The sequence below is a fragment of the Eupeodes corollae genome, chromosome 1 (assembly GCF_945859685.1).
Source record: "Eupeodes corollae chromosome 1, idEupCoro1.1, whole genome shotgun sequence".
Taxonomy (NCBI): Eukaryota; Metazoa; Arthropoda; class Insecta; order Diptera; family Syrphidae; genus Eupeodes; species Eupeodes corollae.
Window position 1 is genome coordinate 243,305,816 of NC_079147.1, and position 15,926 is coordinate 243,321,741.

General features: G+C 38.7%; 1 protein-coding gene across 2 annotated transcripts in view; it reads left to right on the forward strand.

Moving 5' to 3' along the window:
- Nucleotides 1–15,926, forward strand: part of LOC129943278 (Krueppel-like factor 6) — a 240,615-nt gene that overhangs the window by 89,098 nt on the left and 135,591 nt on the right. For both annotated transcript variants that reach the window (XM_056052599.1, XM_056052598.1), the window contains one exon: nt 12,704–12,761. In XM_056052599.1, the coding sequence (XP_055908574.1) occupies nt 12,704–12,761 (58 nt within the window). The remainder of the gene's footprint in view (nt 1–12,703; nt 12,762–15,926) is intronic.

Below are 15,926 nucleotides of genomic sequence, written 5' to 3' on the forward strand. Positions count from 1 at the left end.
GTGTGCCACCGTTTTATTATGTGAGCCAGAGCGCAGCGCAGCGTATTAAATAGAAATTTATATTGCCTGCAAATGCTCCTGCGGAAGTGTCGCCCGAAGCGATTATTCGACTACCGCCTCACCTACAACAACTCTAAAATTTATGGTCCGATGACACGAGAGGAATTTTAGGAGCTAGAGTTTGCGGTGCTCGGCGTCGTCGTCGGTTGTCGGCACACGAAATCGCTTTTGGGGAAAAATGTGGGGAAACTACGCTAAAGTGCGGCGCGTAATCATCACCGTCACTGACACCAGCCACAATATCAGTAACTGACTTTACGCCTGTGCCTCTAGGCTGCCATCGTCACCTTTCGATTGTTGTTCACAGCCGCTACCGCCACCACCACCACCGCCAACTACCGCCAACACCGCCAGCTCCGACGACGACGACGGCACATACGATACCTATTTTGAAACGTAATGACAACATCAACATAGTCGTCAACACCGGTGTTTGTTGTTGTTGTCATAGGTGATGCCGTCGTCACTGCCGCTGCCGCTGTCACTGTCGCTGAGCTGCTGCAAAAACGATATAATATACCGCGAAGGTGTGGTAATTTTCCACTTTATTAGATTCTAAATTAAATTGATTGTGTTGCCAGATCAACTTATATTCATTGGAATGCAATTAAGGCTTTAAGGCTGTTTTGTGTTAGCACCGCCATCGCCAACGCCGCCGCAACTTTGCAGCGCACTTTCAACCGAGATTTATAGGTTTCTTTTGCTCGTCTAGACGAAGTGGAGTGCTGTTGTTAGGTATACACGTATAAACGTAAGGTCGGTAATGATGTTTTGTGGTTAGTTGACAGCTAGCAGCAGCCGATTGAGTGCGATCGGATTGTTTGGAATCCTTTTGATTACAATGTCGGCTATATCTATTCTTGTTTGTATGGCAGATCATAAAGTTTGATCAGTTGCCTGGAAATTAAAGGAATGGGTGATTTATATTTCTTGAACTTAGGGGCACACAGGATTGTGCATTAGGAGATCATCTCAAAAGTACTTTATAAAATATTGAATAAAAAGACATAGACAGAAGCCGTCATATAGGTAGTAAGTAGTCATTTTAAAGGCTCAGCTATAGGTCTTGATTAACGTACCTTAGAGGAAGTTTTTGGTTTGTCAAAAATTAAAAAGAAATTTGTTATCTTAGGTCTTGATGGAGATTATCAAAAGTATCAGAGGGGATGCAAATTCTGTGTATTAGTTTACAGCTTAAGTTGCTTGAAAGATTCTTTAGAAGCATTTTTGTTTCGTAGCAAACGAGATAGGGGTGGAGAGTTGGTGGACGGTGGCGTCTACAGTTCCAGCAAGGTTGAAGTACTTAGTGAACACCTTATAGGGCTTTTACGACTTATTCGGAGCCCAGGCCTATAAGGAGCGTTTTATCCGGCTCCCCATCCTTGGAGTTATACTAAGGATCTAGTCCTCCAGTTTGTGGGTTGTGCCATCGGGGTGACTTCCTCACCACGTAAAGAGGCACCAAGCCTCTGATACGGACGGATTTACTGTTGACAACCTATTCAAACGAATTAAAGAAACTCTTAGACAAAAATATGAGCAGGGGAATATGGGGAAAAACAGCCAGTACGACAACACTTCGGACAACAGATTCAGGCGCATAGATTTTGCTGAGTGGCGAAACGTCATGGTAGCCAGTACGCGTTTTCTATACCTGAACGTTCAAAAAGGAATTTGAAGTTCTCCAAATCAATCTACCGTCAACCAGATTGACCATATTGGTCGACGCCAGACACGTTTCCAGCATCATGGATGTCCGAACTTTCCGACGAGCTAACATCGACTCAGATCACTACCTCGTTGTAGCCAAGGTAGCACTTCGGGTTTCCAGATCCAAGGCAAAACAGGGAGGTGCTGGGAGAAGGTACAACGTCTAACAGCTACAATCGCAAGAGATCGCCAAATCCTTTTCCGACCGAGTTACAAGTAACCCTTCTCGAAGTTCTTTGCCGCCAACACAATGTATCGAAAACCAGTGGCAACATTTCCAAGATGCAATCAGAGAAGTCGCCTCTGATGTGCTGGGTTCCAAGAAACCAATAACAAGGAACCCCTGGTTTGATGAGGAATATAGGCAGGCAAATGCAGACAAACAACAGGCACACAAAGCGGCGCTGCATAAAAGGACGAGAGTTGCTCTTGGGCTTTAAGAGCAGAAGAGGCGAGAGCTGGAGATAAGTTGGTTAGGAGCATGCACCAACTTATATGTAAGATATGGTCATAAGGAAGCAGCAAAGCTTTTTGTAGCATTTTAAACGTCACATTAAAGAGAACGTCAATACTGAGAAAATGCTTAAACTTTATAAAATTATAAACTGTCACAAAACGATGAACAACATTGGATTCAACTTGGCGATCATACTTACTTACTTATGTCCTCAGACTTGTTAAGTCCGTTGGAAACCCCTAAGGGGCATATGGCCTCTACTACGCCTACGCACCATCGTGTACGGTTTCCGGATATGTTTTTCAGCTCCCTCCAACTTTTGCCTAGTGACGCTGATTCTGCCTCGACTATCCTGCGCCATGTGTTTCTCAGTGTTCCAGCTCCTCTTCCTTCTTGTGTGAGTGGACTCCATTGCATTGCTTGGCCTGTAATGCAGTCGTTACCTTTTCCAAGCGTATGTCCAATTGCCACTTACGCCTTAGAATTATAGAGTCTATAGGTTCCTGACCTGTCCTTCTATGAAGGACCTCATTGGATATTCGGTTTGGCCAGAATCCTTAGGATTTTTTATTAGAATATTATAATACAAAAAAAAATCATTATAACAATGCATTTGCCGTTTGCCAGATTGACCATTAACATTTATTTATGTGAATTTAAATTTAATTTAATTTGTTTTTAAACTTTAAGTTTGAATTAATTTGAGTGGAATGTTTAAATAATCAGAAATCTTCGTTCATAATTCTAGATCTATAACTTAACGCGATTTTGCAATATTTGTACAAATTGCCGACATTCATCTCATTCAGCAAGGCAACAACTTGTTCATCCGATAAGAAGTCACTTCCAAAAAAGCTGCTTCCTGTTTCCTTTAAAGTAGAGCATTTTTCAACGAAATGAATAACGTCCTCTCTGTCTCTAAGATTGCACATGCTGCAATCCAATGGTAATTCGGGTCTATGTGGTATGAAATTCAGGCTTATAAGTTCGCTTCGGAGTATAACCATTGTTAAAATCTCGGTTACACTATTTGCATCACTAATGTAGTTTCTTTCAGCAAGATTGTGGTGCAGCCTTCTATAAATAGTTCCGAATAAGGACTCGAAAGCTTCAGCTACATAATCTCCTCCACATTTTTCATCTACTTTCGCAATTAACATCATATAAGATATCCCTGCAACTTGATATGCTTCCAACGAATTGAACTCCACGTTGCATCCTTCGGCGAGGCAATTCCACTCCCTGTACCAGCTATTTTGATTTTGTATTGCTATAAGAGCTACTTTCTTGACCAGTCGGAAATCAGGCATCTTGAAAACTTTTAGTAAATAGTCCGCTTGCAGTTAAAGGGTTTTGACGAATAGAGCTGAAAGTCCTGTCTCTAGCATAATAACATAGTTTGGTGGGTTCAATGGCAGACGAAATACTCTTTTTACTTAGTAAGTTAGTAGTTTCTCTACTATGAGAAACTTTTAACATCCCCAAACTTGGTCGCCGTATAAAAGAATATTCTCCGCTGCAGCTTCAAATACTTTATATTTTATACTATGTGCTGTGTTGACGTTCATAAAACTCTCAGTTTTTCTACTAGATGCTTTTCTATGTTTAAGTTGCTCGAAAAGATGACGCCTAGGTATTTGTATTCCTTGACGCATTCAATGTCTTCTCCGTTAAACACACACTATTCATTCGATGTGTTTCGTCCACCTCCTCTTTTAAAAATCATCACATTGGATTTTTGAGTATTGACAACCAAATTCCATAAACAACAGTAATTATAAATCTTGTTTATCAATGAGCGAAAAGAGGGTAGAACTCAGTGTGCATCCCTGTATAACTCCTGACGAAGTTGCAAACCAATCCGAAAGTTCCGCTCCATTTCAAACTGCAGCCCGTGTTCCTCTGTACAACTCTTCGAGTATTAAGCCGAACTTCAACGAAAATCCCAGATTGTACAATTTGTAAAATAAGGCACTTCTGTTGATCGTGTCAAAAGCTGCTTTGAAATCAATGAAAAAAAAACATACAATTTTTTACCCTGCAGGCAAAAGCTTTCAGCAAGGCTCCTGTGGACAAAGATATTGTCGATTGTAGAGTATTCGAATTTAAAACCAGCTTGACACTCATTTATTGCATTTTGCGTTGCAATCTATCTTGTAAGTCGTTTCTGTAACATTGCTGTAAAGATCTTATATGTTGCATGAGATTCCTCGATAGTTCGCTGCATCCAACAAGGATCCTTTTTTGTGGATCGGGAATATTACAGCATTCCTGAATTCATCTACTGGAAGATTCCCCTTAAAAACTTTATTAACTAATGTTACCAGATGTTCTTTCAGTGTGACGCTTCCGTATTTGTAGATCTATACTGGAATACCATTTGAACCTGCTACTGCTAAATTCTGGGTCTAAAATTTCGTTCTCAAATCTAGGAACTGCATAATGCCAGTTTGCTTATGTCAGAATCCTTAGGATGTTGCGAAAGCATCTATTCACTAAGGTTTGTAGCTTTCTTGTAATGGCTGAAGTAACCTTCCAATTGCTGCACCTATAAAGAACCACAGATTCGACATTTGTGTGAAACATTCGTAGCTTTGTTCTTAAGCTGACAGAGTTATTCCTCCAAATTTTCGACAGCATAACGAACGCCGCTTTTTCTTTGCCGATGCGGAAGATGACGTTTTGTTCGGTCCCGCCTTCGATATAGACGGTTTTGAAAGCTCTCCACTTTTTAATTGCGTGGATATATTTATTTGAGAGGATGGTCAGGTTCAGAAGCCGATCACTTCTGTTGCCAACAGCCATATTTCAAAAGCCGGCAGAGATATCGACGACTTTCAAAAAAATTGAAAACGAATATTTACAAAATCAACTTTAAACTACAAAAACAACTAAAAACTGATATAAATGGTTTCTGTTAAAATGTCTTGAGACCAAAGAATTATAGTGACTTCAAACTTTAGGTGGAGACGTCTCTAAGGTTGAGACGTCTCTAGAGCAGTTAAGTTTAAGTAAATAATGTATGTATTAGAAGTGTTTTTAATGTAAGAGTTGAAAGGATTGGCAATATTTTGGTCATGAGTTTAAGAACCATTGTTTTAAATAATCGCTCGCTTCTTCCAAGTAAATTTAGATCCAAACAATATAATTACTTACTTACTCGTATAAATACTTGTAGAGTTTTGAAATATTTTTCAAGTCAGTCATCCTCAGTCAAGATGGCCTGATATGGTCTTTTTTTAAAACTGCTATTATCGTGTTTATGTACTAATTTATTTACCTTTTGACATTTATTAAGAAGATAGCTGCCACTCTTTGTCAAGAATTTACAATCATTGAATAAATTATTTCAGGATTTTATTATGTACATTACAATGTTTAAAGGAGAACATATCAATGTCAATCTTAAATTAATTCCAGCGTTTTGCATACAGCAACTGGGCCCCACTTTTCGTCCACCGCGTCATGTCGTAAACGTGGTCGCCGTGGTTGTCCAAAGAAAATAATTTTAAAAATCTATAAAATCTCACTGTCAACCGCATTTAACTTACAGCCACCAGCTCACGTGCCCACATCTAAGAAGTGCTTGGCTTGAGAGCATAGGCGCACAATAGCCACCGTTAATGTAGCATATTGTCATATAGAGGTACATACATTTATAACGCAGTATCAAGGTCGTGGGTGTGTCCCAGCTGTAACCGCCGACCGCGCTGCTGTCTCTCGTCGTGGTCGCGCGTCGTCGTCGTTGTCGGTCGGTCGGCCGGCTGGCTGGTTGCTCCAACTACTGCTGCACAAAAGATTGTCAAATCGAACAAACCGTGGTAATAATTCGTGTTGACAATGATTCCGAGTGACTTAAGTTGCTTGTTTTCACATGAATAGATCGCGCGTTTATTTAAGTCCGAAGTAGTGATGTCGATTGCCGATTGTTGCAGTCGACGATGTCTATGTTGTTCCACTCTGATTAGGGTGGCAAGAAATTAGGTTGACATCGTTCGACACCAAACACCTAACAATATCTATCTCTATAGTTCGCTCGTGCCATATTCCTAGTCGGAATCAGAAGCAGCGACGAAGTCGAAGCTGGAGTTGGAGTCATGGAAGCCACGTTAATTTTTTTTATTTATAATTTAAACACAGCAGCTGCCACTCTCAGGTATACAGCAGTCTTGAGATTGCGGTTATTGTACCGCAATAGATTTTGATGGTGCACTTGGAGATTGAAAGTTGGGATAGACTTACAGTTTAGGTATATAAAGAACCAATGTGGATTATGTCGTTGTGCAGACATCTTAATCCTTGATGAAGGTTCTTTGGAGGGGAATTACTTATGTCTCGTATATGTATGGCACATTGCCATCAAAAACCTAAGGTTGATTCATCCCTTAAATGCATGCGGAACTATTAACTTGTACAACACTGTCATGGCTATAATCACCTTGTCAAAGCCGAGGAGTGCTTCAAAAAGTGCAAACTAATTGACTAGCTGTGCATGTTATTCCACCACGAAAGTATGCTTGGCTATTCTAGTGGAAACTTGCCGATATTTACGTCTATTTTATTTCTATTTCTACAGTCAGAAAAATAGCAGGTCAGTATCTACCTTTTGGGTAAACATACAAATGGAGCGTATTGTTCTGAGTTTCCACATTACATTACTGTCAAATATCTTCAGTTTAGTCTATGATTTAACCATGAATCGTCTAACAAAAGAGGAATCATGCGAAATATTGAATTTAAGCTCTGTTAAGATAGTTCATCTAGTGCTTCTTCTATTTGATGGTAGAGTGAAGAAATTATCAGAGATGTATCTGCCAGTGTTATTGTTGACCAATCAATTAGGCCTCTTTTGATACATAGTATACGTGAAGAAGTAAGCCGTGGAATAGTTTGCAAAAACGTGAAATGGCTATTAAAAAGATCCGGAAGATCCACTTTTTTATCGAAAAATTGCGTTCAGCGACGAAGTTCATTTTCAGTCGAATGGATAGGTGACAATAGACGACGCAAGTCAACTTTTCGGCCAAACCGCATTCGACGAAGTGAAAATACCTATATCGAAACTAAAGTCAAACAAAATTTGCTGGAGCTAACGAAATCGCTGGCGAATTAATCAAAGCATCAGGCGATGACTTATTAGGGACCATGCACCAACTCATAAGCAAAATATGGTAGGAAGAAACCATACCATGATGAGCGGAATCTCAGCATAACTTGTGTAATACTAATAATAAGAAAGGAGACCCTCTTAATTGTGCCCACCAAAAAGGCATCAGTACCTGATCATTGCATATAAGATCCTTTCTGCCGTATTATGTGAACGTCTGAAGCGTTGGTTACCTGGCTTCAGACCAGGAAAGTCCACTATTGACCAAATATTTTTACTATGCCAGATCTTGGAAAAAACTCAGGAACTATATCCACCATTTCCTTATCGATTTTAAAGCCCCGTATGACAGCATCCATTGGGAAGAGCTCTACAGAGCAATGTCTAGTTTTGGCATCCCTGTCAAACTTATCCGTTTGTGCAGAATGACGATGGAAAATGCACGCTGCTCTATCAAGGTTGGAAAACATCTTACCGAAGCATTTGATGTCAAAAAAGGTTTTAAACAAGGTCATGCACTGTCATGCGACTTCTTTAACATCGTTCTAAAAAGAATTTTCCAAAACTCAACCGTTAACACTAGAGGCACAATCTTGCAAAGATCCATTCAATAACTTGAATACGCAGATGATATTGACATAATTGGAAGATCAAAGCATGATGTCAGTGGAGAGTTTTTGAGCATTGCGACGGAAGCGAAGAAGATGGGTTTAGAGCTCAATGAGGGCAAGACCAAGTATATGCTGTCATAAGCTTGGTCGTTTTAGACAAAACGTCATAATGGACATCTATGAATTTAAGATAGTTGAGGACTTTGTCTACCTAGGCCCCGCTATAAATTCAGACAACGACACCAGTGCTGAAATCAAACGAAGAATAACTCTTACCAATCGCTGCTTCTTTGGACTTAGATGGCAGTTGAGTAGTAAAGTCCTCTCTGGAGCATCTTAAATCAACATCGCGCTTAGGCTTGGACCCTGTCAAAGGAAGATGCGATCGTCTTGGGATGCTTTGAGAGAAAAATTCTTCGGGTGATTTTGGGGCCCATCTGCATCTATGGAGAATGGAGGAGAAGATACAACGACGAACTGTACCGGCTGTAAAGCGACACTGATCTGGTTAACAGTATTAAAGCTCAACGACTTAGATGGTTGGCGGCAGCCCGGAAGGTCTTCGAATACAATCCCGAGGGAAGGCGCAGTAGAGGAAAACCTCAACCAAATTGGCGTGTGAAACTAGACACAGCCAGCTAGGGACCGAGATGGCTGGAGACGCATGTTGGTTAAATACCAAGCATCTTTAAAATAGAGATAATTGACAAACCTTTGAAATACTGTTTAATAAGTACTTTATTTGACCAAAAATAAAAATTATTTTTCAAAATTGGTACTTAGAGGGTTTTACTCAACCGAGTACACTGGCGAGATATGTAAATACACATTTTAGTGGTTGAAATTTTTTAAAACATTCTTTTTCGATTCAAAGTGTAGTTTGGCACTTCCCACATATCCACCGAACTCTGCTGGAACATAGCCTACATCGTAGGTTATTTTTATTTAGTCAGAAAAATGTCCAACTGCACTGGGAACTAAGGTTATCGGAACATTTGCATTTTTTTGAGCCTATATTGCCTGAACGAACATACATTTTTGTTATGGTCCGCAAGAATGTTTGGAGATTGCCGTTTTCATTGGTTTTGAAAAATGAGTCGCCAAGCATTCACCATCATTGAGTTGTGTGAACAACGGCCACCACCAATTTTTACCTTTCATTTTGATTCGGTAATTGTTGACAAATTGGTCATGAAGGTCGAATCCACCGATACCCTTGTTGTATGAAACTAATGGTTTTGGCTGAGGAAGGCCTACCTTTTGTTTCTCTGTTGTTGACCATCTTTTGACTTTTCCTAGAGGTTCCAAGCTATCGTAATTAGTTGCAACGGTTACAAAAGCATTAACTTTCCAACGTGCGAACAGTATATTGTTGTTTTTGTCAAATTTATGATTACCGTCTTTAATGATTTGAGTGGCCATTTTCTTGTCCTATTGTCAAGAACTGTACCTGTAGCACGAAATCCTTTTCTGCGTAAAGTAGCTATAAGGTTATGGCCGGTGAAATAGTTATAGAAAAAAAGCTGTGGTCACTTGGCGTAGTTATTACTTCCAGTAAATAAAGCACCACGCGAGATCCAAGGGGTAAGCACCACATTTTTGGCCCCACAATACACGTCAAAATTTTAGCAATATTGCTGCCGCAAAGCATCCTCTCCTTATATCAAAAACGAAAAGTCTTTCCACAAAAAAATTGATTTGTGGAATGATGTCCAAAGTACTTTACGATCGCTGAATTTGAATGTTTATCATGAAAAAAACCCATTTTTTATAATTCTGGCAAGTCATTTTCATCAAAGGTCTAATCTTCGCCATCTTATCCAACTTGTCAATACACGAATTCTCACATCTTCGTCTAAGAACCAGTATAATGATTCTTCTGGTAAAGTGTGATATCCGAAAAAACCAAGTTTGTTGGCATTAAACTTTCTTAAATCTACTTTTATAAATAAGAATGAGGAACAGTTTTGGTTCAGTGCGTATATCCGACCCACAATCAAATTCATTATATCATCATCGAAAAAGTGTTCAGAGATTTGAACATCGTCTTCCGATTCCAACTATTCTTTAACTTTGGTAAGGTTCTCCAAATAATTAAATGTCTCAGACATTTCAGTAGGCCACAGGATTGAACCATTTTTGAGCAGTTTTTTGAGACCCACCTTTGTCTGAGCTTTTATCCCTCAGATTAGAAAGTGGGATATCGTCTTCGCTTTCAGTAGTACCTACCCGTGATATGATGGTAAGTTCCTTGGATTGTGATGCCAGAGGTATTGGGTTCTATCCCTGCCTGTGCTACCTAAAGTTTTTTCACAGGCACTGCCTCTTGCGAGGAATTGACAAATTCTCCAAGAGTAATTCTTGTCATGAAAAAGTGCTTTCTTAAATTAGTAGGTCCCTTCCATCCCTGCAATTATACTCGCACACAGGGATGGTTGAGAGTTGTAATTCATTAGGCCCTGGTTCTCTATTGGTCCGTACTTCTATAAAAATCGTTACATTCAATGCTGACCTCTAAAGAGCCTTATTACTGAATTTTTCATAGTACATGATAACAGCATAATTTCACCCTGAATTAGCTTCCTAGATCGTGAGGTCTGTGGAGATATATCAAATCGATAGCTTATTCCGATAAGCCCGAATCAATTGACCACAGGAAGGGAAAACATTCACAGAGTTAAATTAAAATGCTAGAAGAGTATCTTTCCAATACATTATAAATTTCATGTCAAATTAAAAGACTCGAATTTGTTTTGCTCCATCTCAATGTACCATTCTTCCCGTGGTGTGATGGATAGGGCGTAGAACTCTCACTCTAGAGGTCTTAGGTTCAATGCTTGACTTTTTTTTACAGGTACAAGCTCTTTTGAAGAATTGATAAATTCAGCAAGACTGCTTTCTCAAATGAGCCGTTCGGATTTGGCATAAACTATAGGTCCCCTCCCTGGCTGATAAGACTCGCACCATTGATTGGTTAACAGTTCTAAGTTTATAAATAAAAATACATTAAATCAATTGAACTTAAAAAAATGTCTTTTAAGTAAACACTTTCTCTCTAACATCTCTGAGCTAGCTATTTTCTTAAGGTGTATAAATATGCATCAAAATCGAGGTGTCTGTTTTTAGCTAATAACGGTTGTTGTAGGTCGCGTTACTTTGCAACATTGTTGCAGTCACGTGTGCTTTTACATGTTTTCATGATATTCAGTGTCCAGTATATTGTTGGTTTAACTGCCATTGCCATCGCCACCACTATCGCCATAGAAATCGCCACCCGCCACTGTCACTTCTTGTAGACATCACGCAAGCACCTGTAAACCAGTTAAGTGTCAGCTTACAAAAGGTAAAGCTTCCGGTTCGAATAATTCGCACTGCAATTAAGTTCTTAGACTTTTTTGTTCGTTCATGGCTTTAAGGTTCATTTTAATTATCTTATAAATACATTTACCTTATATACCCACCTACCCAGTCAAATGTATAGAATGCTTTATAATGTGAGTGTGTATGGAGGTAAGAAGGGTGTTTGTAAGCTTGTTGCAACTGCAGCAGGTGTCAGACAATATACAAATAAAAAACAAAAATATATTCTACCCTCTCGTTGAGTGAAGCAAAAGGCAGTAATATAACATAAAGTCGCGTATCTCACAAGAAGCCGTACAAATATTCAAATAGGCAGCCTTATGATATCACGTCGCGAGTTAACGTTAACGTCAAGTAGTCAAGCCCGCTACTGAGCTGCTGTTGCTGCTGCTGCTGCCACAGTAACTGATTCTTGATTAATGTGACCACTGACTAAATTGGAGTACTCAAGCGATAGCAGGCAGCAGCCTCCTTGGAGGACCCGCTGTCATTTATCAAAATCTGAGGCATATCTAGCTCTTAATTTTACAGTATCGCCCACAACGGACACACTATGGGGTGGTTTACGGTCTTGTCTCTCGAAATGGTCCATATTATAGTTGCAGCTTGTGTAGCGTTTGCTATAGAGCAAATGTTGCATTTAATTTGCATCACTTTGCATTGGATTTCTGTTAGCGGCTATACGACTTGACTCAACGAACAAACGAGCGACTAAGTCAGCAAGACCAAGTTGAAGCCAAAGACACAGTTGCAAACTTCGAGAGTAATTAATAACTATTAATATCTGCGCCGCGCAAACTGGTTAATAACTCACTTTGCTAGCCAAACGGTCCAGCACCGTCCACTACCTTACGTGTTGTATATATCGCATATAGATTGGCCGGGCCGGCCACGCGGCCTGTGGTGCACTTTCAGGGCCGTCCGTCGTCGTCGTCGTTGTCGTCGTCATCGTATAGTGGTCGGTCTCGTCACCGGGCGCTCGGTAGTCAGTTCAGTGCGCGAGCTTAGAGGTTGACCCTTTTGCAATTTATTTAGACACCTCGATCACCTGTAGGGAAGTTGTTTAGCTGCTCGAGATATTTATTGAATTTATTTGCAAGTCGATTTTATTGTAGGTACTCGCCATGTACCTATCTGGTTTAATTTTCATTGAGGAAAATATCAATCGATCGATCTATTTGATCTAGTAATGATATGGTTCTTATATACAGATGTAGATCATTAGACAAATAAAAAGATACAAATGCATTTTTGTATACCTGTATAGAAGTAGAAAGAGAGAGGATAGGTTTCCGGGTTTTTGCAAAGATTGTTTTTTATTTTTTTATTATTTTATAAAAAGCTGTTAATTAATTCATTGTTTAATCATTTTTATTTTTCTGTTGCCATCTTTTGCAGGCAGAGGGCCCTCCAGTACAAGTGGAACCAGTGGATCTTAGCCTTCGATCACCAAGAGGTAAGTGAATTCTGATTTCGCAATTAATGTAATCAAATTATTCTATAGATATTCTTAATATATTGCATGCAATTGAAAGTTTATTCATGTAGGAACCATCAATTAATGTTGATTATTTTGTTTTGATCTTTTTTGTAAAAGGAATCTAATATGTAACAAGCGGATTTCAAGAAAAGTTTGTATTACCATAATGTTGTTTTCTTGTTTGTTTGTTTTTAATGTCTGGAAGTTGTTTTACTGTGGGAATTGGTTTGTCAGATCCGTTAGGAAATTTGTTGTATTAAAATATATTCATGGATTTCTGCATTCTATTTTTGAAAATTTAAATTTAGTTAGACATTGAGAAAACGTTCTTTAAAATTCTCACAAGAATCATATGGAATTAAAATAATTTAAACCAGATAATTGAGTAATTAGTGCCAAATAAGGTGTCTTGATATTGTCTTGACATTTTAAACATCATATAGTAGTAAGTTAACATTTAAACGCATTTCACAAAAATGGATATCTGAAGGAGCTGTTTAAAATTCTTCGCAGATATGATAACTGACTTTTGACTGTGTTACGAAATAATTAAGAGCCTGTTTGGTATCTGAGGCTCATTAAGTATGACATTGTGACACTTTTGGTAGTTAACAATGTAACAGCATACATTTTTGAATGAGTATGTTGTCATTTTCTGCTGTTTTAGTTCTAAGAGAAACAAAAGTAGGTGATGAATCCGATTCTGATAAATGTTTTATCCATAAGTATACCTTGGTGCTATTATTCTTTTTTTACCAAGGCCTAACCTCATACATTAACAATAATGTTACTTTTAAGATCTTGCAAAATTATAGTCTTTGCACCAATTCTTTCTTTAAATGTATGTATTTTAAATTGTTCATAAATAAATAAAGGGTTCCCAAAATTAACGCAAGATTTGAATTAAATAGAAAACGCCGTTTTTAGTCTTTTGATAGTTATATTTTTATTGACTCGTAAAGTACATAGGATAGGGTTATGTATGGAATAACACATTGGACAAATGGCCTCCACGGCTTTGCATGCACATGCGCACTCCTTTGTTGAAATTTTCCATGACCATTCTGCATAATTGATGCAGCGTTGAATCTCCTCCTTTAATACACGGGTGGTTGTGGGCTTGTTGACATAGACTTGTGATTTCAAATAACCCCATAAAAAGAAGTCTAATAGTGTTAAATCACACGATCTAAGAGGCCAATTTTGATCACCGAAACGAGAGAGTACAGGACCTGGAAATGTCTCATGCAGTAATTGAATTGTTTCACGGGCTGTATGACATGGGGCACAGTCTTGTTGAAACCACATACTGGACACATCAATATCATCCAATTTTGGCAGAAAGAACTGTGTAATCATGTCGCGATAATCGAGCACCAGTAACAGTCACTGCTTGACCAGCATCATTTTCGAAAAAATATGGCCCAATTATGCCTCCAGCCCAAAATCCACACCATACAGTCACGCGTTGTGGATGCATTTGTTTTTCGACAATCACATGTGGGTTCCTCCGAACCCCAAATGCGCCAATTTTGGCGATTGACAAAGCCATCAAGATGAAAATGTGCTTCATCGCTTAGGATGATTTTGCTAAAAAAATCAGGGTCCATTTGTTGATGTTCAATAATCCATTCAACGAACTCTCTTCTCTGTCCATGGTCATTAGGCTTCAATTGTTGTGTTAATTGAATTTTGTAAGCATGAAGACACAGATCTTTGGTGTGTATACGCTGTAGAGAGGTTCTTGAAGTTTGCAATTCTTGTCCACGACGTCGAATTGAGGTTCCTGGATTGTCAGCAACACTCTCACGCACTGCTTCGACATTCACATTTGAACGGCTTGTTTTTGGATCACCAGTGTGTTTGGCGTCTCCAACGGATCCAGTCTCCATGAATTTTTCAATTAATCTCTTCACAGTTGACGAAGTTAAAACACTATTCCGACCATATTTTGTATGAAATTTTCGAACTGCAGCCGCCAAGCTTTCACTATTTTTGAAATATTCTTTAATAATGAAGACACGTTGTTCTATCGTGTAACGCTCCATTTTTAATAACCCTATACTGTAAGCTATCAAATTGCTTTTTTTCAGGGTTGCCAACACTTCACTGCACAAATGGCGGCAAATTCAAATCTTGCGTTAATTTTGGGACATCCTTTACATTATTCACTTTTGCTCCCTTTATTTAAGCCCTAATCTGGAAAGAGTATCAACTTGGTTTTTCTGATTTCAGTCAAAGAATTTTTTCTTTTTATATTCGAAATTAATTTCATGTGCACAATTCTTCATGGATTCAATATTTGGATCAGACAACACCCGAAGGAGTTTGTGCCGAATATCGGAATATCTAGAAGATCGAGCAGATAACACTTCGAGTATTCTATCTCTTCTAGACTTATCTAACCCTTATGTTATATCTGCGAATTTCTCGTGTCAAAGCACTCCAGTTAGAGAAAGATCCCCTAGAAGAACCGTTTGGCAATACGAAAAAGTCAACTGGGATGGTCTCAATACTTATTTCTGGATATTTAAATGGTCACTATGCTTCCTAGATAGTCACGTTCACGCCATAGCTGATATGATTACAAGTTTGATTCTGTTGTCAATAAGAACTTTTATCCAAAACAGGGTAATGTCCTGTCATGAACATCTGATCCAATATATTTTTTCGCTGACGAAAGTACTCTTAGCTTTTAATAATCGTTTTCAGGTGAATCTTCTTCAGATGTGGAACTGTAACTGCAAAATATGATCAGCTTTTTAAATTCCGACCTAAACAGAATTGAACACCGATTAGCAAGTGTAATTCTTTGTTTGATCTTAGTGCTGATGTTATTTTCTGCATTCGTAGAAAAAAGTACATAACTAACCCAAAGTTAGTGATGAACTTTTTGACTGAGACGGTGTTTAAATTTGTTTAAATTCTTCCGATTATCTCAATGTCATCAGCAGACAATTGGACAGCCTTTTAAAAAACTGTGTCTCTAATGTTAACTTGGCTAACACTATTCTTTCAAGTATGGGCCAATCTTTTTTCTCACTCGTATACTATGGCGAGAGTCCTAAAAGATTTTAATACAAATGAATCCGCTGGTCCAGCTGGTATCCCCGCTATTATTCTGAAGAGGTATTCTTCAAC